Source organism: Sparassis crispa, assembly GCF_003851025.1.
Source record: "Sparassis crispa DNA, contig_000002F, whole genome shotgun sequence".
Taxonomy (NCBI): Eukaryota; Fungi; Basidiomycota; class Agaricomycetes; order Polyporales; family Sparassidaceae; genus Sparassis; species Sparassis crispa.
This window is the reverse complement of record NW_020939749.1, coordinates 2,870,097-2,893,030: the sequence shown is the minus strand read 5'-3', so window position 1 is coordinate 2,893,030 and position 22,934 is coordinate 2,870,097. Positions and strand designations below refer to the sequence as shown.

Genomic DNA, 22,934 nt, shown 5'->3' with positions numbered 1-22,934 from the left:
GGTACGTAGGCGTCCGCATTAGATGTCCCAGGCCGCTCGAGCTCACTTCTCTACCTCAAAAATAGGTAAAATTTCGTGTCGATTTTCCGATGTTCAAGCCCAGCGGCGAGCGTCGTCCGCTCCTCAACCGAGTGAATCGTCCTCCTCGCGGTCGTCTGTACGACAGCGGGACGGTTGCAGTCCTGGGAGCGGCGCGAAGCGACGCAAGTCCCTCCTCGCTAGCCTGGAACATCGGGGAGAGCACGCTGCAGAGCGTCCTCGACGTCATCCGTCGGCAATGCGGGTACGTGAACCTACGCATTAGATGTCCGAGGCCGCCTCGAGCTCACCTTTTCGTCTCAAAAATAGGTCATACCTTGGGTCGATTTTCTGAGGTTCAAGCCCAGCGGCGAGCGTCATCCACTCTTCAAGAGAAAGTGTCATTCTCCTCGCGGACCCTTGTACGATAAGGAGACGGCTGCGGTCCGGGGAGCGGCGCGCAGCGCCGCGAGTCCCCATCTCGCTGCCGAGGAGAGCGCGTCGGGCAGGATGTCGAGAGGGGCACGCAGTGGGTACGTGGGCTTTCGCATTAGATGTCGCGGGCCCCGTCGAGCTCACTTTTCCCCCGTGAAAATAGGGGATTTCGCGCGCCGAATTCTTGAGGCCCAAGCCCAGCGGCGAGCGTCACGCGGTGCAGAAGATATTGCACCGACGTCCCCGCCATTCGACGCCTTCGAGCGAAGCGGTTGCATAGCGAAGGCGGCGGCGCGCAGCGCCGCCAGTCTTCATCGTGCTCTCCTCGGACTCCACGGCCTGGGGTTGACATTCTTCGATCGCGGACCGAGGGCAGCGTCGCAAGGCCTCCGTCTCAGTGCCGTACAAGGCCGAACGCGTCTGCACCGTTCACCGCGCGTTTCCAAGGTTGAGGTCCAGCGAAGAGGGGCGCGGAGCGCTCCGCGGTTTCCCGTCCGAGTCGCCTGCGATATTGAGGACGACGCCCTCGTCGTGCTGGCCTCCTCCGGTTCGTTGGTGCACTGTTCGCGGCGTGTCGTGCCGTCGTGGCTAGCATAGACCGTGAGTCTTGCTGCGTGCGCGTTCGTCTCCTGTGTGCGGCGGTTGTCGATGCGCCGTGCCTGCATGATGTCTACGTGAGTGCGGTTTTGCTTTGTTCGGAGTTTGCAATGCGCTCACCTTTGAACGTCGGTGTTTTTAGGCTTGAATTTCCGCGCGTCCGGTGCTGGGCGGACGTCCTCCGCGGATCGTCGCTACTTCCCGCCGAAGGCTTGCGGTCGACGCTGGAGCCTTCTGCTGCGGGAGTGGATGTTGGCCTCCCCCCGGCGTCTCGTCGATGGGACGCAGAGGTCGACTGCGCCCCCCCTCCGCTGTGCAAGCCTGCACCAGGTTCGTCGTTCTGCTGTCTGTCGCGGGTTGCGCGATACCGGTGGGTGTCGTTTCGTCCCTTGTGGTGCGTCCGATGCTGATGGTGTTCGGCTGACCAGGCGTCGATCGTCGCCGAGATCCACGCGGTGAAAGCGTACAACGCCGCCGAGCGCGTTTGAAGTCGGTGCGACGCGCACCTCGCGGGGCACGGCACGCGTCTGTGTGCTTGTCACACGAGCACTCTCGCGGTCGACGCCAGAGTGCCCGCGCGGTGTCGTTGGACGGCGATGCGGTACGTGGACGTTCTACCTCCTCCTCGTGGTGCTGCTGACCGTTCGTGCGCATTTCCAGGCCGTGTCGTCGCCTGGGAGTGTGTTGCAGAGGACGAAACGTGGCGCGTGTGTGGCGGAGGCCCTGTAGAGGCTTCCCTGGGCAGTTGCGGGCCCCGGGCTCGTGATAGCGCGTGTTCTGCGTCCTGTGCATTCGCAATGGGCAGGTTTTGGACGAAATTCCTGGACGCGTTAGGCGGAACGCAAGAGTCAGCGAACGTGACGAAACGACAGCGAGAGAAAATTCACCGGAGGCCAATTTCTCCGCACGCGAGCTGCAGAGTACGACGGGCGCGGTCTCGCGCGATCTCCCGCAGAAGGGATGGTGCGGTGTGGTGCGTCGCGTTACGAGGGGATCACTGACGGAGTTTGTTTGCAGAACTTCGCGCCGTCCTCGCGAGCTCATCTCCTTGGAACGGCGCGCGTCGCGAGAGGGCAACCTCTGCGCGCGGGAGTTGTCGAAACAGAGCGCACGGGCGGTGGCTCAGCGCGGCAAAGGGACGCAGGCTGATCAGCGGGAAGGAAGGATCGGGCGCGAGAGGCGAGGGACGCAGCGAAGAGAGGGACAGGCCGGAGATGGGAGGGAGAGGACGCAGAGAGAGGGAGACGTGGAGCTAGCGTAGACAGAATACATGTCAGACGGCGCGAGACTGAGCAGAGGGACGGCTCTATGCACGAAAGACTCACCGGTCAGAGTGCCCTATGCACGAAAAGACAGCCTATCTCTCGAATTTATGCTGGATGTTTCCTCCGAGCCGTCCGATCCACGGCAGACATCGAGAGACTTTGCAGCCACCGGGGAAGCGGGTCACGTGCTCCCGACCAATGGGGAGGGAGAGGCGGCGTTGAGTTGGTCGTGCCGCAAGCCAATAGCAACGCTCGTCGCCCACCGAATTGCGTCTCATCCCAGGCCAATCAATGGACCCCGTCGATCACCTCTTCCACCCCGGCCCAGCTTATCCGTCCTACCGTCAGTCTTTTCCGCAGAAAACAAACATATCCCCGCACGCTGACCCCCGCCCAGCCCACCAGCCCGTCTACAACTTCTACCCCCACCGTCCCTCGCCCCCGCACTCTCCAGCGCCAGTCCCCCTCTTCCACCAGCAGCCACCCCAGGACTCCCACCAGCGCGACCCAGACCAGCCCGTCGACCAGATACACGACGACCCCCCCATCGACGAGGAGCCCCTCTATGTCAACGCGAAGCAGTATTATCGCATTCTCAAACGGCGCGTCGCCCGCGCCCGCATCGAGGAGCTGCACAGGCTCTCCAAGCAGCGCAAGGTACCCCTCTTCCTCTCCTCATTATTTTTCACGCCCTCAACTCATCTACGCCAGCCGTACCTCCACGAGTCGCGCCATAAACATGCCATGCGCCGTCCCCGCGGCCCCGGCGGTCGCTTCCTCACCGCAGAGGAGATAGCCGCACAAAAGAACCTGCAAGCCGATGCGGGGCCTTCCAACTCCACATCCCCGGACGCCGACGATGAGGACGCCATCGACGTCGACCGCGACATTGACAGGGACGTCGACATGTCCGTCGACAGCCCCATCGAGCCCCCTAAGCCGCCGACGTTCCAGATCCAGCAGCTCGAGGAGCAGCGCGTCCAGCCGAAGCTGCAGGCACTCGAGGAGCAGGATCATAGCGAGAAGCCCCGCCCTCCGCCAGCCTCGCAGCCATCTATTCAACCATCTATACAGCCGCGTCCGCAACGTCCGCGCCAGCCGTCCCCGTCTTACATACAGCCGCAGGCCCAGATGCAGGCGCAGCAACAGCTTCAAGCGCAGTCACAGATGCAGGCGCAACACCAATTACAAGCGCATGCGCAGATGCGCGTGCAGCACCCAATACAGCCTCAGGCTCCGCAGATGATTCGGCAGCACTCGCAGACCCGTATTCAAATGCAGCCTCAGACACAAATGCAGCCACCAGCGTCGGCGCATTCACAGACCCAGCAGACGATTCGCCGGCCGTCTCTGACTCTCCAGCAGCAGCAGCAGCAGTTACCACAGCATTCCCCGCTTGTGCACTCGCAAGCGCAGCTTCAGCCGCAACAGCAACAACAATCGCAGCCGATGCGCTCACCCACATACGAGCATCCGCACCAACACCAGCACATGGGGATGTTGCACGGCACCAGCCCGACGAACCTCATGAACGTCAACGCCAACGTTGGCTACCACCATCCGCTTTCGCCTGCGCCGGTCTCGCCGGTTCCCCAAGATGGACATCGTGCGCACGAGCACTCGCGTCACCTCGGATCTCACCTTCAGCAGGTGTCGTCGGTTCAGCAGATGCAGGACTCGCCCTCGCAGACGACATCGCCACAGATGACGTCCCCGCAGATCTCGCTGCGTGCGCCATATGCGGCAATGCAGATGCACCATGTTCCGCACCCGCATGCTCACGCACGCCATCATCATTCACTCGTTGGTCGGGGGGAGCAAGTTTACCATGACGTGGTGCCGGGCAGCGAGTACGGCGGCGGCGCACCGGGGAGGCGATAGGGTCCCTTCATCAAGAACGTTTTATATTCATCTTGCTCTTGTCGTCTGTGCTGTGCTCGATACTTGCTCTACGTCCGTCACGTCTCACTTACTTTGGTTTGGCTTAGTTGCTTGGTTGCTCATGAGTTGCGTTGGGTAGTACTTACAGCAGCCGTTCTAGACTTTCGTGTTCACGTACCGGTTGCGTTCTGATGATTCGAGTAGTGTGTGTAGGTTGGTGTTTAAGCACTCAGCGTTGCGTCTGGTGGCAAACCCACAGTCTATCAATAGGATTCATTATAGCTCAATGTCCATAGGTTCAACATCCATAGCATCGTCATCGTCGAGCATAATATCAGTCCGAGCAACTGGCGACACGTCCGGAACATCCCTTTCTTCCTCCGGCTTCTTCTCTTCTTCACTAGTATCTGTGGGGATGACTAGCGGCCGGAAGAGCACCAGCGCCTTGCTCGCGTCCGGCTCTGGAAAGACGGGTAGTGCACTCTGGTTCCCGTTTGCGAGGTGTTCAAGTAGCGCCGGTGACAGGGTCATTCCACCCTCGGCTGACGAGCCCTCTTCGTTCTCCTCGCTGTCCGAGTCTTCCAGGTCGTTTATGACGATGCCTACACGAAAAAAGACGCGCGTGAGGACGGGGGCAGTAGGAACGGGACGCTACGTACGATCTTTCTCTATCTCGTACCACGACGGGCCCCGCATCTGCACGTCCGGTACGTCCGGCTCCTCCTCTGCTGCGCGCGGTGGTGCCAGGGGTGAGGTAGGCTCCTCAACGGACCCGGGGAGAACGACGGGCTGGGACGCGTTCGTGTATGGATAAGCGTACCCGTACGGCGTCTGCGACGCGTTCCACGCCGGCTGGCCAAAGGGACCGGGGGGAGAGATGGGTGTGATGGTGAGGCCGGGTGCTGGAGCCTGTGTGCAGGCTGTGGTGGGCCCGGTGCTCGCGCTGGGATTGGTGGGGTAGAGGACCAGCGGTGGGGGGGCGACGGGCGCGCGGTTAGCGGTGGTGTTGAGGGTCAATTGGGCGATGCCGCGCTCGAGCGTGTCGCATCTGCGCCTCTTCGTGTGGTGTGTGGTTTTACTCAAGGGCCTGGAGGGAGAGTCTGGGACGACGCGTGCGGGTGTGCGGTCGGGTTTATCTTCCTCGTCCTCGTCGTGTGACAGTCGGCGTTTGAGAGAAGGTTGACGATACCAGGGATGCATGTGGACGGCGTATGCCCACGCGGCGGTCATTGCGAAGACCTGTAGACGACCTGCTAGAACAGAGGCTGCATATGTACCAACGAAAGTTAGGAATGTTCGAGCAGTTGGTCTACGTGGTCACGTGATCGACGGCCATATTAACTCGTTAACGAAAACCTCAGAGTTTGCGAAGTGAGCTCGAATCATGCCATGCATAATAGCTTCATGAGTGCGACATAAATCGAACATAGTGAGAGTACTACCCGCGACTGCATACTCCAACACACCATCCACCAAACGCGAAGAACGTCTAACCACGCTTCTTCGACACACCGACTGTCTTACCACGGCGACCTGAGCGAAGTCAAATGAACGAGGTATACAGTAGCAGAAGCGGGCCACATACCGGTCGTCTTGGTGTGTTGACCCCTCACACGGAGACCCCAGAAGTGCCGGAGACCACGGTGAGCCCGGATCTTCTTCAGCCGCTCAAGGTCATCACGCAGTTTCGAGTCAACGGCGTTGGAGAGAATTTGCGAGTTCTTGCCATCGACAATGTCCCGCTGCCTGTTCAGGAACCATGTCGGGATTTTGAATTGTGTTGGGTTCTGGATGATGGTGACGATACGTTCGAGCTCATCCGAGTTGAGCTCGCCGGCACTATGCGAAAATCAAGACGTTAGCACAAGACATACCGCGAACAAGAAGAAAGCGCTCGCACCGCTTGTCGAGATTGACATCGGCCTTTTTGCAGACCAAGTTTGCATAACGGCGACCGACACCCTTGATCTCCGTCAGAGCGTACATGATCTTGCGCTTGCCGTCAACATTGGTGTTGAGAAGACGCAAGATGTGCTACACAATACGTATCAGCACTTCCATTGTACGCACAGCGACAGTACACCGACCTGGAATTGTTGATGGGCCTCGGGGAGAACGAGAGACATGTTGACGGGCGGCGATATTCTGCAGCAAAGATAAGCCTTGGCACTTTGTCTCACCAGCCGCATCCACAGCTAATCCACACCATCCATCGCGATTTCACCCGTTCTTTCGCCCACAACACGTCTGAACAGCATCCACAGCGGCACGCCGTTCATCATTACACGCAAAAACACTCACCACTTACTTGAACACGCCGGGAGGGGGATGCTTAAACTCGACGACGACACGACGCTCGACTGGGAGCGAATGGTTACGTAACGAGATCTCTCGGCGATGTCCGACGTTCCTTGGACTTCCCGGGGTCCCGACGAGGACATCTGAGATCGCTAGAAGCTTGATTTCTGAATTTCGGTCTGACTCGAAGTTTATGCTGCTGAATCTGATACAGGCTGCATCGCCGTCCATACCTTGCTCTCGTATCGCCACCAGTCGCTTTCGTATCGCTTTCGTACGCAACTCTTCCAACATGGCTGGCGCTCCCAGCACCTCCTCCTGGTCTTCCGCTCGCGTGCGCGAGGAGTTCTTCAATTACTTCCGCTCGAAGGAACATACGTTCGTTCACTCCTCTTCCACTATTCCATATGAAGATCCTACGCTCCTGTTCGCGAATGCGGGCATGAACCAGGTGTGCTAGCGTACTCCGATGCACAAGGCTACCTCGGCGCTGATACGCGGTGTAGTACAAAGCTATATTCCTCGGAACGGTGGACCCTCATTCGGAGATGGCTAAGCTGAAGCGCGCATTCAACTCCCAGAAATGTATCAGGGCCGGCGGAAAGCATAACGGTTAGTTTCCCACTGTTATTGCACGCATATATGTTACTATGAATGCCTCATTAGATCTGGAGGATGTCGGAAAAGACTCGTACCACCACACGTTCTTTGAGATGCTTGGAAATTGGTCGTTCGGAGACTACTTCAAGGTGGGTCTGCATGCCACTTTCACCCGATTCTCCACTCAACACAGGACGCAGAAAGAAGCCATCCAATATTCCTGGGAGCTTTTGACCGAAGTTTACAAGCTGCCCAAGGATCAGCTCTATGTTACTTATTTCGAGGGCGACGCTAAGAATGGTCTTGAACCAGATGAGGAAGCTAGACAGTATTGGTTGGACCAGGGCGTTCCAGAAAGCCATGTTCTTCCTGGAGATGCGAAGGACAACTTCTGGGGTAAGGATAATCTGCCGCACGCGATCACTCACTGACAATTCGTGTCTTGCTAGAGATGGGAGCAACAGGTCCTTGTGGGCCTTGTAGGTATGTCATTGCGTTCGAGCCGGAGTTGTTAATATCTCATGGTGCCGTAGCGAGGTTCACTTTGACCGCATCGGCGGACGTAATGCTGCGCATCTCGTCAACCAAGATGACCCTGACGTTCTTGAGATCTGGAACAACGTTTTCATACAATTCAACCGCGAAGACGATGGGTCGCTAAAGCTTCTTCCATCAAAACACGTCGATACTGGTATGGGCTTCGAGCGCCTGGTCTCTGTTGTGCAGGGGAAGCGCTCAAATTATGACACGGATGTCTTCGCGCCTATTTTTTCGAAGATCCAGCAGTTGACTGGTGCACGGCCATACCAGGGCAAATTTGGTGAAGAAGACGAGAGCGGTATTGACACCGCATATCGCGTCGTCGCTGACCATGTAAGAACTCTGACATTTGCATTGAGTGATGGAGGTGTTCCAAACAACGTTGGCCGAGGTTATGTGCTCAGGCGTATACTGCGGCGAGGGTCACGATTTGCAAGGAAGAAACTTTCCGTCCAGATCGGATCTTTCTTCTCGTCGCTGATGCCGGTAGTGATTGAACAAATGGTCCGTGGTCTCATGCATTCTATTCTTCTTTGGTATTGACGACCTTGGCACAGGGTGGCGTGTTCCCAGAGCTCACGAAGAGAATCGACGAGATCAAGGAGATCTTAGATGAAGAGGAAGAGTCTTTCTCGAGAACACTGGACCGTGGCGAGAAGATGTTCGACCAGTACTCAAGCCGTGCGAAGCAGCAGGGCCTGAAGGAACTCTCTGGAAAAGATGTCTGGCGGCTGTACGATACATACGGGTTCCCGGTTGATCTGACTCGGCTTATGGCGGAGGAGCTGGGACTTACTGTGAATGAGGAAGAGTTCGAGGCCGCCCAGGCTCACTCCAAGGAAGCAAGTAAAGGGGGGCAGAAGAAGGATACCAGAGACGCAGTCAAACTTGATGTGCATGACATCGCTGCATTGGAAAAAATGGCTGATATCCCCAAGACGGATGATTCTGCAAAATTCCGTATGCTAATTTGTCCCATGATTATATCGCTCCTCAATGTTCTTTCACACAGAATTGGGGAACATTGATGCACGCGTCGTCGCCATCTACTCCAATAAGTCATTCTTGAAGTCTACATCACCCATTCCGGAAGATACCTCTTTCGGTCTGCTCCTCGACCGAACCAGTTTTTATGCTGAGGCCGGTGGTCAAGAGTACGATACTGGGAGTATCATTATAGACGGTGTCGCCGAGTTCGAAGTTTCGAATGTCCAAGTCTTCAATGGGTATGTTCTCCACATCGGTCAAATGAAGTACGGAAGTCTTCAAGTGGGCGATGAAGTCGTGTCATCCTACGATGAGGTCATTCAGCTGCTCAATCCTCCCATTTCGAAATATCGCTGACACTAGTGTTTTAGCTGCGCCGTTGGCCTCTCCGCAACAACCACACTGCTACACATATACTGAATTTCTGCTTGCGTGAGGTGCTTGGAGATCACATTGATCAGAAGGGCTCGTTGGTTGCACCTACTAAACTCAGGTTCGACTTCTCGCACAAGGCTCAGATACCTGCACCTGAGCTGAACAAGATCGAGACGATGAACCAGGACTGGATACGGAAGAATGTGAAGGTTTATAGTAAAAACGTTGCTCTTCAAGAGGCGTATGAAATTACCGGGTTGCGGGCGGTATTCGGTGAATCGTACCCAGATCCTGTGCGAGTGGTTGCGCTCGAGTATGACGTCGACGAGATCGTGAAAGATATTCATAATCCGAAGTGGAGACAGACCAGTACTGAGCTCTGTGGTGGAACGTAAGTGTGCTATTTCATCTGTTAAATATGGATGCTCAGCCCTTCACCCTTAGCCATGTCGCTAAAACTGGGGACATCAAGGATTTCTTGATCACCGAGGAATCTGGCATTGCCAGGGGCATAAGGCGCATCGTCGCCGTGACTGGACAAGAAGCCGCGGAGGCGCGCCGCAGTGCGGACGCCCTCACAGCCAAACTGGATCAACTAGAGGCGATGGATGGGCACGAGAAGGATACCGGACTGAAGGCTTACACTGTTGTATGTTTTCTTATCTCTAATGTTAGCTATATGAAATAACTACGGCCTTGCTTCGTCTGAAGGAACTGGGCCAATCCGACATCTCGCTGCTCAGGAAGACAGAGCTTCGCGATCGTCTTGGCGCTATTCGCAAGGCCTTTGACAAACAGATCAAGGAGCGCGAGGCGATTGCTAACAAAGCAGTTAGTCATCATTCAGAAGTCTAGAAATTAACTCACCTTAACGTTTCTCCGATAGGCCGTAGATGGGATCAACGAGTACTTCGAGAAGAACGAGGATGCGGAGGCGTACTTCGCTGTTCTTGAGGTCAACGGAAATGTCAAGGTAGGTAGACCTTGATATTATATTCTCGACTCCTGTACTCACTGCTATGCAGGTACTACAAAGTATCGCGCAACAGAGCAGGAAGCTCGGGAAGACGGTCTATGTCTTCAGCGCTGATGTAGCTGGGGGTAAAGTTGCTCACATCAACTACGTTTCCGAGACGGCCAAAGCGAAGGGTCTGGATGGTCGCGAATGGGCTTCCACCGTCGCTGGGATATTAGGCGGAAAGGTGTAACCATTTACTATTCTTCCCGCCTGCGATATGTCTGACACTTTCTTCACAGGCTGGTGGCAAGGAAGATAGCGCGCAGGGTGTCGGCGTCCATGTCAACAAGGTTCACGAAGCATGTCAGATCGCTGGAGATTATTTCTCGCGGAAAACAGGGTTGTAATCCGCGGCGCTGCAACCGTTCATATTGCATGGGGCCGTCGTGTTATATTTACTTAGAGCGTCACTCGAAGCATCCTCTGCTTCTACCCCAATATCACCGCGGTCCGATTACCTATAAGTTCCGCCCATGCTGTCAGATTGACTCAACGCTCCAGACTTACAACATTCATTAAGACGAATGTTCCAGCAAGATCCATGTGGTGGTATTTTGCTCTGCAGAATACGAAAGACTTGTATAGGTCTGTAAACACACCCACTAGACGTTGATTCTACGGTAGGATTCTATCGATTCTGAAGTGGGTGTTGAACGTTGAACTTCTACGGCAGTACGGTTCTTCCGCGCGATCCAAAAATGGCAGCTGATGTTTTGCGATTCGAACACGTCCAACCAACTGGAAGCTCTGGCGGCGTGTACGGAGCATTACAAGAGTCCCGGACTGTATCGGCCAATTGAACTGTCTAGCTATACTTTGTCTGTGAGAACGAGTGGGCCGAGCATGGTGACGGATGACAGAGCAACCCACACCGGCCTTACATGATGCCTCCGAGTCCGGACCTTCGTTGTCCCGGTGCATGCACGGACGTGGGGCGCTGCTGTCCAGGTGGGCGGGAGTCCCTCCAATGCTCAGCGCTCAACGCTCAGCTCAAAGACGGGCTGTCGAAATACTCTCTATAAGCCGCAAAGAACCCGGCTGTTCCACCGATACCGATCACTCCCTGTACAGTCCCAAGCTATCGACACAAGCGTGGATCGATAGCGTGAATCAAAGCTATGTACATTGGATGTCATGTATTCAAAGCACATACATAGATGAGAGTAATACATTGAGCCTTAAGCATAGCCTTAAGCAAGCAGATACAACGAACGACGGTTACCGAGTCAGTACTTCAAGGTATTAGTGCACATCGTGAAAGTCAATGTTGCATATCGAAACAGCGCGATCATCGCTTCAAATTCGAGGGAGGACGGAACGACGACGACGGGTGCTCCTCCTCAGGAATTACGCGCGCTGCGCCCTTGGAGCGCATCTTGCAGAGAGGGCATAGGCGGATGAACATCTCCACCATCGGCCAAGTGATGGTTGCCTGCACGGAACGCGGAACGAGATCAACTTTGGAGAGAGACAAAAAGGAAGATGTCTCTCACCATACCAATCCGCCTTGCTTCGAAGAGCATAGTAGATGATGAGCCATGGTTCCTGTGGATGTAAACCAAAATGTCGAATATCTGGGGCTGGACTGGGACGCGCTCGAACACCGCAGCAGATTCTAGCGACCCAAGCCCATTCTCCGAGTCCTTCTCCACATGTTCAACCTCTGCTTCTCCATCAGTTTGCAAGACGTAGTTCAGCCTCAACTTCTCCTCGTCGTCTCTGTGCATGTTGAAGAACGCATCCCGCGGGAGAAGGATGAGGTGACGCTTCCTCGATCCCGAGCGTGCATGGTGGCACGTCAACCACATCTGCATTCGGAGAGAAAGTTCCTGTATGTGCCCTTGCGCCACCGCATGAGCGAGATGCGCATAGACCTCCGGGATAAACGTGGCCGTATCCCGCAATTCGGGGGACAGACCGCCCACGAACCGGACGAGCACTTCCTCGAAGGCATGCCGTGTGGGCATCTCGATCGCATTGACTGTACGCAGGGTGTTGACGACGAGATCCGGGAGAGGAACGAACGACGGGTGCATCCAGGGATCAATATGCGGTGTCGTGACGATCATGCCTTGATCGAGCATGAATGGGCGATTGTACGCAGACGGCCCTTGTCCCGGGGGAATATTTTTTGGGAGGAGAGGGGGTAGCGGCCCTTTTCGCACCCAAGTAACGGAGCCGTCGGGATTCTGCTGCTGGTATGCGACATTCGGGTCATCCATCCCCGGTTCTTCATCGTAAAATCCGGGAGAACCAGGTGGCATATATTGTTTGATCTGCGGTTCCGTTCGCATCTCGCCCTCAAATACGTGACTACCTGAGGGGCCTGAAGAATTGTTGTTACTATTATTGTTGTAGCTGCCGCTGCCATCAGCAACGGGAAGCGCCCCGTACGTCGATGGCATATCCGACACCAGGAAAGAAGCCGTTTTAGCTGCATAAGGAGCTGCGGGTCTATCCCTGGTGCTGCCGTGATCCGAAGGAACTTTGTGCCGTTTCTTCGGCGTGTAATTGCAATCCGTCTCATTATCTTCTGCACAGTGGTTGCATACTGGAAGATTACGGTCGCACTGAAGTAGTAAACAAATGTCAGACTTATATTAAGAGCCGAACACTTTTCGTGGCTCACCTTGAGGTTCCGCTGCCGACACCTATCACATCTAGGAATTCCTCGGTGAGCTGGCGTAGGCAGGGGAGTATACTTGCATTTCCTCCCATTCGCCCAAGCACAATGATTACAGGTCGGCAGCACTCGGTCGCACTAGCCTTGATTTTAAAAACAACGAAATAAGGAGGTAGAAATAACGTACTTTTAAATTGTTCAACCGACAATGATCACATCGCGGTTTACCTCTCCTTCCTTTCCACTGCGACTGACGAGCCATGTACACTTTTGGATTTGGAATTCTGATGGTAAGTCCAGCGTCGTCGCCCGAGTCTCCCACAGACTCGGTTCCGCCAGGTGAATCCGCCATCGACTTTTGGACGGGTAATTCGATGGATTCGGAAATCCTCAGTGGTCAGCAAAGGTGTTCCTGAAAATGTCAAAGAAGAAAAATGAAGCACTATAAGACAGCTGCGCCGGCAGGGCCTTGACGATGGGCACGTCTGCGATAAGAGGCGACCTGAGTGGCAAAAGGATGACGATGAGGAAGGAATAAGAGTTGTAGCGCACAGAATCGATTTTGCAAGGTGTTGGAAAGAAAAGAAAGGATTTGTATAGGGTTGGAGTGGCGATGAGGCCTTGTTGTGTTGGACGACCTCGTGCGGGTCTGTATAGACAAGAAACCAAATTGGGCCGAACGTGAGTTCGAACTTACTGAGAAGCGTGACTGTGACACCCGTTCGTGACAGGCTGCGGTGATCTCAAACGACTTTACTCCTTTCAGCCACCAAACTCTCGCTTAGCGACGTCTCTTGTCCTCTTATTTCCCACTCAAACGTGTTCTCTGACCCTCTCAATAGCCGTCTCGCTGAAGCTGTGCCATCTGGCATGTCTTGTCGGGAACCTTCCAACAACTATGCATGTAATCGCGTAACAAAGGGTCCGGAGATGCCCGATGGATGGTTCTTGGTTGCCAAATCTAGTTACGCACCAAGTGCCAAGAAACAACTCACACGCGGCGTAGGTTCAACAAACGCAAGGACGGTGTTCATCTCCAGGCAGAACGGGACATCGGAGCCTTTGCTCTACCCACTACCTATCTACACACCGGGACATACGTATACATGCCAAACATACCCTGAATCCACGATCGCGTTTAGGAGGGAAACGACATTGCTGGATTTGAAACGCCGATATGTAATGATTAATCGATTACGAAGTATGCAACTACAGTGCCTGCCGGATGCAATTCGCTTTCAACGCGCAATTGACCACCTGTACTTGTCCAGATCGGTGTCTGTGTTCTCGACGTGACACGAGCAACATCATTTGTGCGTAAGGAGAACAATGAGCAAACAATGAGCCAAACCTCAGGCGTCATGAAATCAGGTATTGCGATGGCTTCCAGGAGTGCAGCGCACAGACATGCACAGCACTGACCCACTAGTTTTCCTGGGTCCGAATCGCTGTTGTGTGTTCTCAGCTTCTCAGTGCACCAATGCACGCTGCCTTTCTTAGAGATGCCATGTGACTGCGCTTCTCATCAGGCTCAGAAGCTTCAAGTTTCGCAGTATATGTCTGGACGTTGTATCTCGCTACGCAACACTAATTACAATGCAGGTGTGATGGAGGCCGCCGTTACAGATTGCGGACTTGCGCGTATGCGACGGAGCATCACCAATAAGGACATTTCTCAGAAGAGAAGTCCAGAATCATGAGAACGTGCACTAGGGGACATATGAATATACAAACGAACGTGCTCCCACGCAGCAGGTAGTGAGGAGGAATAATTCGAGTATCGCTGCTGATGGTGAGCTCGAATGGAGAGGATGGGCAATGATGCTGATCTAATTGTACCCTCTAGATCTACCTGGATGATAGCAGAAGGCGAGGGACCTCGAGCTCTCCGACCCCACCAGAGATTACACCTCGCCGATCCACCGATACCTCTCGCTAAGGTCAATACACACATGGCTCTCTGAGAAGCGACGAGCTTGTGCCCGAACGTGTCTCTCGTCTGCATGGTCTCCCCATCTACCTGTTTTCACACTCCTCTCAATACTTGAGCGAAGAAGCCTTCCATGTGACAGCCCTAAGAATACACCCTCATGCAACGCGAATCCGACGTGATCACGTTCGCACTTCCGCCGGTTACATCTGACGTCTATGGTATAAAAGATCGCATGCAGTCTGTTTTTGAATCTCAAGCCTTCTGTGCTCCAGACAACCCCGCCTGAACCAACATCCCAGCCATGTTCATTCTCGCGTTCATCAGTGCCGCGCTGCTCGTTCCCGCTCTCGCCGGTGCTATCTTGCAGTCTGTGCAGATGGTGAAGAAGCGTGATGCTGCCTACTACAACCCGACTGATGGCGGTGGTTCCATGCTCGATAACGCGCAGGATGGTTACGGGGAGCCTCTCAACGTGAGCGATTCGTTGAGCCTAGCATCCAACAGGCAATAAACTGCCCTTCAGGTCATTGTCTCGGCCCTGAGTTCGCCAGATGTCCTGACGTATGATGGTGCCATCAATTTCGCCCGCGCTATTGGATTGTGAGCATCTGTATTTACAACGTCTGAAATTGCATTTATAACTGCACCTGTCCAATATCGCCGTCAGCTCAGAGGAATGTTTCGACATTCATCTCGGGACACCATTCACCGCGAACCTCGGCGACGGCAATGGCTGGCTAAACCAGACCATTGAGCTTCGCCAGGACTATGGCAGCGCGAGCATCGGCACTTGTCTCGAGAGTCTCATCGGCGGCAACCACTTCAGGTAGGCCCACACATCGCCATATTCCTCGCCTCTCAAAGTCTCACATCCGACAACACGACAGGCTTTGGACGCAGAACGGGCCTGATGCTAATAGCGGCGCCCTCTTCCTTGCGTGAGTACCGTTCCCAGAGACCCCGCTTGAGGCGAATTTGACTATTCTGACGTCATCTCCTGCGCTGGCAGAGTCTCCAAGGAAGAGCCTGTTACGGAGAACCACGATATCATCCCCGATGGCTATGATATCGGACGGTACGTCTTCCTCACTTTCCGAGCTCCTTCGGCCACTGAACTGTATTGGCGTCGGGGCAATTGATGTAGTAATAACCTAGTCGATTCGGCAGTCGGGACCACCAGTTACGGCGACGTCACGTACAGCACGACCGCGCAGAACGTCACTGGTCTCATGCCCGAAGGAAGCGAGGGCATCAACCATGGTACGCCATTTTATGGATTCCTTTGCCTAATGCTCATGGCCTACTTTACATTACTTCAGACATCGCTGTTGATGGCATCGTCACTGTCCTGACTGTTACCATTGTTTGAATATACCCAGATACCTGTGCTATTTTTCTCGGGGAATGTGCATTTGTGTCAAATTGGTTTACGACGTCCATCATGGACATATCACGACTTTATGTGCAATCGTTCGTTTTGTGATACCCAAATTAATGTCGCGGACTTCATAAACACACTTGAGACATGATATGATGTTGTTACAGTGAAACAAGAAAGAACAAACACGTAGGGTGACGTACCGGAGTTGCTGTGGATATCGGGGTGATGTGGAAAATGAAGTAAAAAGTGTATGCTGTATGATGTAGTAGTGGTGGACTATGAAGTTGGATTGTGCAGAATATTCAGAAATTGCAGAATGTTGGGGAATAAAGTTTTACCTTGAGCGGACAGATGCCTGCCTCACTACATCCCATCCACCCACTCATCCCATCGCACGTCCTCGCCCATCACGGCATCAGGCATCGGCAGCATCATCTCCGCATCCTCATCGCCATCGTCCCCTTCTCGCGAGTTAAGCCGTGATGACCAGAGCCTATTCTCCTCCGCGACCTCTTCGATCGTCCGGCGTTTCACGCGCTCGAGCACATAGTCCAACTGCACGAAGTTGCTGTCGTCCAGGGCGAATTTGCGATGTCTGCGGGTGTTAATATGCTGCAAGTGCAGGAGAGCCAGCGGCACAAATGAGAAGAGGCGCGAAAGGTATCTGATCAACCGCCGTATCCCCTCAACGATCACGACCAACGTACCTCTATGAAGTCCGTGAACTTCACTCTGCAGCTCTCACAGTATCCAGGCTTAGTCCCCTCCTCTCGTTTCGGGAGCCGCAACGTATTCGTACTGCGACTCTTGCGGAGCACGTGCGGCCTGTCGGGCAAGGTGGGCGGCGGGCCCATCTGATTCTCTTTCCCTCCGGATAAAATGCTCATAGTGACCCTTCGCGACGTCACGACCTGCTGCTGAAGCCGCCCCTTCAACCGTGAGGGAAGCTCGCGGATGCGCAGGGGCCCTGCCGCGGCCGACGTGGTGCCGGTCGTCGAAGTGATGCCGACACTGTTCCCGGACGCAGCTATATACGCGCCCGACGCGAGGTATCCTGACGCGTTCGCCGACTCCGTCGTGTCATCCGCGTCGAGGTCGATGAAGCCCTCCATGCTGGGGTCGGGATACGCCGAACGTCGCTGGAGGTTGTTCATCGATGCGCAGCGCCGCAGGTCGTGCTGCTGCTTCTGCTGCTCTTGCAGGCGTGCCTGCGTCCTGCGGAGGCGCTCCTGCCGCTGCAACCGCGCCTTGCGCCGCGCACGCTCGTGCTCGCGTTCGCGCTCGGCGCGATCAGCTTTCTGGCGGCGACGGTCCTCCCGCTCGTCGAACGGGATGAACGGCCCGCGCGCCTTCGGGTGGCAGTAGAGGATCGGCCACGGGCCCTTGATCGTGCCGTCCCGCGTCTTCGTGCACGGGTACTCTGACGCTGCGATCGTCGCAAGGTCCTGCCGCATGTCCTCGACAAGCACGAAGCAGGAGTTCTTCGAGAAGTACGCGTAGTCATGCCGCCGCTGCGTCGGGTCGCGTTCCGTTGTGCCATGCAGACGTTCAGATAGCAGCATGCCCTTGAGATCACCCTTTGACGTCGTGCCGGCCCCAGCAGGACCCTGACATCGTTCCAGCACGTTTTCAAGCTTAGCTGGATTCCAGACTTTGATGTTGAAAGCTAGAGCCTTCTGTACGATGTTCCCCAACGCTGTACCCGAGACATCTATCTTGGCCCTGTACAAGTTGATATGAGCGAGACTTGAATAACAGGCATCCTCTGACGACGCTTCTTACCGCCCCTTGAGCCTGATCGGACTTCCCAACAGAGATGTGGGATTGATAGTCTGGGTCACATTTTCCTTGTTTGACTCCTCCGGCTGGAAAGTGATCAGATGCGTGATGTCTCGCGAGAAGAAGTCGTCCACCCGCTGGTCGATAAACACGAGGCATATCGCACGAAAGGGATAGGGCGTTCAGCAATCAGCGTCGCGCTCCAAGACGCTGCACGAGGAACATACCGCGCCCATCTGTGTTACCCGCCTTTCCAACACGTGCCTCATGGCGGCGACGTCCGTGGCGAAGGTGTCCATGTCGAAGTAGAACACGAAAGTCGGAAATGCGCGCGAGTACTTGATCTTGAACTCCTCCTCGCGCTCGATGCGCTTGCGCTCCTTCTCCTTCTTCGCATCCTCGCGCGCTGCTGTGTGTTGTTGTACTGCAGCCTTGTGACGTTTCGCGCTCTGAAGATGAGCAGCGCCTCCAGGTTCTGGAGATCGAGGACGTTTGATGGCAGTGGCAGGAGTGGCTCTCCTCAATGTCGTCTGGTATGGGGAGATCGACGCTGATTGGTGAGGGTGGGGTCGTACAGCCAGTGGGTTGCGGAGTATGGTAGCCATAAAATCGTAGAAAAAACAGCACCGCCAGCGACGGGTGCCTCGAGTGAGCAAGAGGTGGTGGAGAATATGCAAGAAATGGCCGGCGGGTGGAGAAGAGAAAGCGACTGGGAAAATTGGAGGAGTGGCAACCTCAGTTCATCTCGGACAAACAAATCACGCGTTCCCCAGACGCGTCTGTCACGTCACATCACATGACCCCATGTTTTCGGAGCGTGAAGCTTTCGACTCGAAGCTTTCAAACTTCGACCATTGATGAACTCGTTAGACTTACCGGAAGTCGCAATGTAATTCGACAAACGACAGTACATAACGACACGATTCTCGATGCCCCAGGGCGAAGTAACACTTATAAAGGATGCGGATAGGGCCGTTCTGAAATCTGATCGGTATTTCCGCAAGCCACGCACGAGAACAATAGCTTAAGGTATATTCACGAGCTGTGAGGTATGGCTGCAATGTACATCGATCTCTCAAGGAAAAGTCTGTGGCAAGAAAATATGACCAGTCTATCAGAGAGGGCCGTCTAAGTCCGGGAACATATTCAGCACAACGGGTCAAAAGTCCTACAATTCACTCACGGTAGTCGTACACGAGCCGAGTGTGCAATTTCTCCTCCTTCGGACCGGAGAAGGCGATACGTCTTGTGTGTCGTCTCTCGCCATTAACCTCTTCGAAACCCCAGACCTGCACCATAATTAATCGTCAGCTTGACCAGACACTATTAAAATCAAATCACCGACCTGCTCCGCAATCCACGTCTTGCCGCTCTTCTCCGTATCGCTGTATTCGACGGTGAAGAGGCCACCGTGCTCCTTCGTGTCCTCGAGCCAGCCCGTCTTCAAGAACTCATTCTCGAGTTCGTCGATCCGGATGCGTTTAGACTTGCAGACGGTCGCACCGAACACGTAATCGTAGTCCAAGCGCTCCGTCCAGTCGAAGGTACGGTTCTCCGCCGTGCCCTTGATGCCGTTTAGCGTCTGGTCGACGTCGATGTGCTCGACCGTCTCGCTGACGTAGTGCTTGCAGTAGAGGTGGAGTGTTGTGATGCGGATGGTCTTGCGTATGAGCCAGCCGACGCCCTGCAGACGCAGGATGTCGTCGGAGTCATCGCTCAGAGTCTTGTTCTATGTGTACTTTAGCCGTCATCCTTGGCTGGACGCAGTTCTGCTACGCACCATCACGTACTTGCCGCTGATGTTGAGCGTGTTCATGGTCTGGGGTGCAGCCATAGTGGTCCGGCACTTGGCTAGCGTAGGGAAGGAAGGGGAAGGAATTAATGTCGAGGATGAGCGATCGTGGAAAGGGGTGGATAGACAGGCGAGGTACCTATTTGTACTATACCACGCTAGTTTGAAAATGCGCAGCAAACGAAAATGGGGGAGCCAATCGCACGGCAACCGTTTGTGGAATTTAGTGCAGGACCGAGGACGGTTTCTCGGAAGCAGAAGCGTAGCAGAGCGCTGCACACATGATGGCTGGCGTTCATCAGGCGGTGTGTCGTTTGAGGCAGACGACCTGACACTTTCATCATCAGACCGTTTCAGCTCGCACTGCCAACATGCTCGCTGCTCCAGCGGTCCCTCGGCGCTGATGGCCCATGAGCACACTTCAAAGTTCAGCGCAAACGTGCACAGCAACGTCGGACTGTGGAGACTTACACTCCAGAATGCCAAGAATTTGAAGCGCCAGCGCACGGTGCCTGTACTACCACCTGTCGTCCCACTTTCTGCGCGCGTGTGACACCTTGTCTTGTTACCTCGTCACCTGTGTGACACAACGCGACGCGACTCGATCCCAGATCTCCTTACCCAATGCGGAATCGTAGCGGCGCTCGCGCCATTCCCCGACTCCGACGGGGTGCTCACGGTTTTTGTATGAGCAAGGGTGTGTGATCGATACGTATAGTACAAGTACAGGCATTTGTGATAGTTACAGTAATGGAAAAAACTAGACAAGCGAGGCATCATCGTCGTCGCTGTCATCCGAGTGGTGTTGGTCAGGCTCGGAATTCGGTCGGAAGACTCCGAGGAGGGGCATGGGCTCGTCTTCGAGGAAGCCGCGGGGCATCGATCCCGGATTGGCGAGAAGGACGATGGATTGGATGTTGAGGGAGATAGTGGTGTCGGCGTTTTCGTCGTCGAGTTCAGGGTGGCTCTTGATGTACTTCCCAAGAGTGAAGAGCAGGAGGACGGCAGACTCTGTGGAGAGATCGTCGTGGATTTTGGGAAGCATCGATATGGAGCGCATGGAGAACTTGAAGGGCTTACACCCGTCGAAAGTCGGCACTGCGGGAGGAGTGAGTTAGGGCGCATGTGCGAGAAGGTTGGGGGCGATCTTACCATCTCGATCGGCGGGCAGCACGGGGGGTGGACCTGCAGGGTGCGTTAGCGAACATTTTGTAGTGCGAGACGTCGCGTACCGCGTTGTGCGTTCACCGGAGTGGCGGGAGCCATGCCGCGGATCTTGGTTGGAGTGTTTGAGGTGCCAGTGGTCAACCTTGTCGAGAAGGAGAGGCCGGCATGGAACGACGGGAAGACGAGTGTTCGTCTGTTGAGAATGGCACCCAGGACGGCGGCCGCACGTGGCCAGGTGAGTGCTGATGGTGCAACGCAGAGTTGACGGCTGCGACCGCTCGGACTGATCAGGTCGCTGTGGGTAACGGAGCCGACGACAGAGAAGAGCGTGAGATGGGTGCTCGTCTTGAGCTGAAGGTAGTCGGAGGCTCCGATGGTGACAAAGTGGAGTGCTGTGGGGTCTGCGGTCGCGAGATTGATGATGTCGTGTGCGGTGGCGATCGAGACGTGGTCCAGACGTCTTTGGGGTCGATTAGTAGTATGGCAGAAAAAGCAAGGGCAAATGGACATACTCGGCGATGTTCGAAGGGAATGCTCTCTTGAGATACACGGGTTGCACGAGGACAAACACGTTGTTCATGGCACGTGTCACGGCGAGTGTTTCTCTGCAAGAAAGTGTCAGTGTGAGTCACAGTGGATAATTGCCAAAGGGCGTACCTGAGTTTCGACAGCGACTGGAGCACTTCGGTTCTTGTATATATGGTGCAGTTAGCGGAAGTGTCTGTCTGGTGGCAAACAGCGACTCACGGTGTCCTGGTTTTCTCGACGTGCTTTCCTTTGTTGCGGTAGGGCTTACCGGGAGTCTCGTCGGGTCGGTGACTGGCGTGAGCATCGTCTGCGGGAGTATCGGATGCGGTGGAGTCAGTGTGTGCTGTCGGCGAGAATCTGCAAAGAACTGCATGTTGGCTGGTATATGGCGGTGAGTGGGTATGAAGACTTACATGTCGTCGCTGTCTTCGGGCTTCTGCCTTTTTGCGGGTGAAGGCACTGGTGCGGACGGTGACAGATGCCTCATCTTGCGTTTGCTGCCAGTGGTGGTTGCAGGAGCATCAGTGATGGAGGCCATGGTGGCGGTTGCGAGAGGAAATTGGGCGAGGTGGGAGTTGTTCGCGGTGCGACTGTTGGGGCATGTCCGTCGGCATTCGCTGTCTGGGCACGGTGCCGAAACGGGGGCGAGAGTGTGGAGGAAATTGCGTACGCAGCGCAGGTGCGTGCTTTGCAAGGGGCGAGGTGCGGCCTTGGCGTTCGAACGGGAGGTCCGGGCGGTGGTCGACCTGGGCGCGGTCGCGAAGTGTGAGGGAGAGGGTCGAGGTTGCGGCGCGCGCGGCGGGGGCGCGTGTTTTGCGGTGGCCCAGGCGCGGTATTGGCATTCGAACGGGAGGTCCGCGTGGTGGTCCGGTTGGCGAGAGTAGGTGGTGGAGGGTGTTGGCGGTCGAGGTGCTGTGGAGAGGGGCGCAAACGCGTGCGGAATTGCGCGCGCAGTCCAGGCGCGCGTTTTGGTTGGGCGAGGCACCGTGTTGGCATTGCTGGATGTCAGCAAAATGTAAGCAAAATAGCAGAGAAAAATACGCACCGAGCGGGTGCGTGTGTTGTGCGATGGGCTAGGTGCGGCATTGGGATTCGCGCGCCGGGAGGTCCGCGTGTTGGTTAAGCCGCGCGCGGTCGCGAAGTGTGAGGGAGAGAGTCGAGGTGGCGGCGCGCGTAGCGGGGCCGCGTGTTTTGCGGTGGGCCAGGCGCGGTATTGGCGTTCCAACGGCAGGTCCGCGTGGTGGTCGCATTGGCGAGAATGCAGGTGGTGGAGGGTGTCGGCGGTCGAGGTGCTGTGGAGAGGGGCCGCGAACGCGCGCCGAATTGCGCGCGCAGTGGGGACGCGCATTTGGGTCGGGCGAGGTGCGGTGTTGGGACTGCTGGATGTCAGCAAAGTGTAAGTAAAATAGTGGAGAAAAATATGCACCCGAGCGGGTGCGCGTGTTTTGCGAGAAGCTTAGCGCGGGATTGGTGTTGGCACGCCGGGAGGTCCGCGTGGTGGTCAAGCCGCGCGCGATCGCGAAACCTGAGCCAGAGGGGGGAGGAAACTGCGTGCGCAGGGGGGGCGCATGTTTTGTGGTCGGCCAGGCGCGGTATTGGCATTCCAACGGCAGGTCCGCGTGGTCGTCGCATTGGCGAGAATGCAGGTGGTGGAGGCCGTCCGCGGTCGAGGTGCTGCGGAAAGCGGTCGCGAACGCGCTCCCAGTGGGGACGCGCG

General features: G+C 55.5%; 10 protein-coding genes across 10 annotated transcripts; 4 read left to right on the top strand and 6 right to left on the bottom strand.

Annotated features, from left to right (window-relative positions):
- Nucleotides 1-89: 89 nt before the first annotated feature.
- SCP_0309730 (hypothetical protein) lies at nt 90-1,779 on the top strand (the record flags this gene model as incomplete). Its single annotated transcript, XM_027756358.1, has 6 exons — nt 90-287; nt 349-547; nt 617-1,000; nt 1,193-1,420; nt 1,479-1,651; nt 1,711-1,779. The coding sequence occupies 6 exons, from the start codon at nt 90-92 to the stop codon at nt 1,777-1,779; spliced, it is 1,251 nt and encodes a 416-aa protein (XP_027612159.1).
- Nucleotides 1,780-2,606: 827 nt separating this feature from the next.
- On the top strand, nt 2,607-4,196 carry SCP_0309720 (hypothetical protein; the record flags this gene model as incomplete). The annotated part of the gene is made up of 3 exons (XM_027756357.1): nt 2,607-2,658; nt 2,713-2,972; nt 3,027-4,196. The coding sequence occupies 3 exons, from the start codon at nt 2,607-2,609 to the stop codon at nt 4,194-4,196; spliced, it is 1,482 nt and encodes a 493-aa protein (XP_027612158.1).
- Nucleotides 4,197-4,472: 276 nt separating this feature from the next.
- Nucleotides 4,473-5,396, bottom strand: SCP_0309710 (hypothetical protein; the record flags this gene model as incomplete). Its single annotated transcript, XM_027756356.1, has 2 exons — nt 4,473-4,798; nt 4,856-5,396. The coding sequence occupies 2 exons, from the start codon at nt 5,394-5,396 to the stop codon at nt 4,473-4,475; spliced, it is 867 nt and encodes a 288-aa protein (XP_027612157.1).
- A 289-nt stretch (nt 5,397-5,685) lies between these two features.
- Nucleotides 5,686-6,322, bottom strand: SCP_0309700 (40S ribosomal protein S18-B; the record flags this gene model as incomplete). Its single annotated transcript, XM_027756355.1, has 4 exons — nt 5,686-5,729; nt 5,782-6,035; nt 6,097-6,230; nt 6,284-6,322. 4 exons carry the CDS (start codon nt 6,320-6,322, stop codon nt 5,686-5,688), a joined length of 471 nt encoding a protein of 156 aa, XP_027612156.1.
- Nucleotides 6,323-6,786: 464 nt separating this feature from the next.
- SCP_0309690 (Alanine--tRNA ligase) lies at nt 6,787-10,361 on the top strand (the record flags this gene model as incomplete). The annotated part of the gene is made up of 14 exons (XM_027756354.1): nt 6,787-6,945; nt 7,001-7,106; nt 7,161-7,243; nt 7,295-7,490; nt 7,544-7,577; nt 7,628-8,138; nt 8,192-8,594; nt 8,647-8,936; nt 8,993-9,387; nt 9,441-9,645; nt 9,708-9,827; nt 9,883-9,969; nt 10,022-10,198; nt 10,254-10,361. 14 exons carry the CDS (start codon nt 6,787-6,789, stop codon nt 10,359-10,361), a joined length of 2,874 nt encoding a protein of 957 aa, XP_027612155.1.
- Nucleotides 10,362-11,302: 941 nt separating this feature from the next.
- On the bottom strand, nt 11,303-12,989 carry SCP_0309680 (predicted protein; the record flags this gene model as incomplete). Its single annotated transcript, XM_027756353.1, has 4 exons — nt 11,303-11,446; nt 11,508-12,584; nt 12,644-12,775; nt 12,825-12,989. The coding sequence occupies 4 exons, from the start codon at nt 12,987-12,989 to the stop codon at nt 11,303-11,305; spliced, it is 1,518 nt and encodes a 505-aa protein (XP_027612154.1).
- Nucleotides 12,990-14,871: 1,882 nt separating this feature from the next.
- Nucleotides 14,872-15,939, top strand: SCP_0309670 (hypothetical protein; the record flags this gene model as incomplete). The annotated part of the gene is made up of 7 exons (XM_027756352.1): nt 14,872-15,042; nt 15,094-15,170; nt 15,238-15,396; nt 15,458-15,508; nt 15,580-15,645; nt 15,715-15,830; nt 15,890-15,939. The coding sequence occupies 7 exons, from the start codon at nt 14,872-14,874 to the stop codon at nt 15,937-15,939; spliced, it is 690 nt and encodes a 229-aa protein (XP_027612153.1).
- A 375-nt stretch (nt 15,940-16,314) lies between these two features.
- SCP_0309660 (Hsk1-interacting molecule 1) lies at nt 16,315-18,335 on the bottom strand (the record flags this gene model as incomplete). Its single annotated transcript, XM_027756351.1, has 4 exons — nt 16,315-16,563; nt 16,659-17,673; nt 17,734-17,867; nt 17,958-18,335. 4 exons carry the CDS (start codon nt 18,333-18,335, stop codon nt 16,315-16,317), a joined length of 1,776 nt encoding a protein of 591 aa, XP_027612152.1.
- Nucleotides 18,336-18,844: 509 nt separating this feature from the next.
- On the bottom strand, nt 18,845-19,564 carry SCP_0309650 (hypothetical protein; the record flags this gene model as incomplete). Its single annotated transcript, XM_027756350.1, has 4 exons — nt 18,845-18,858; nt 18,914-19,019; nt 19,076-19,459; nt 19,511-19,564. 4 exons carry the CDS (start codon nt 19,562-19,564, stop codon nt 18,845-18,847), a joined length of 558 nt encoding a protein of 185 aa, XP_027612151.1.
- A 718-nt stretch (nt 19,565-20,282) lies between these two features.
- Nucleotides 20,283-22,849, bottom strand: SCP_0309640 (hypothetical protein; the record flags this gene model as incomplete). Its single annotated transcript, XM_027756349.1, has 8 exons — nt 20,283-20,620; nt 20,675-20,707; nt 20,755-21,149; nt 21,202-21,294; nt 21,347-21,379; nt 21,437-21,574; nt 21,631-22,593; nt 22,644-22,849. The coding sequence occupies 8 exons, from the start codon at nt 22,847-22,849 to the stop codon at nt 20,283-20,285; spliced, it is 2,199 nt and encodes a 732-aa protein (XP_027612150.1).
- Between the last annotated feature and the right edge of the window lie 85 nt (nt 22,850-22,934).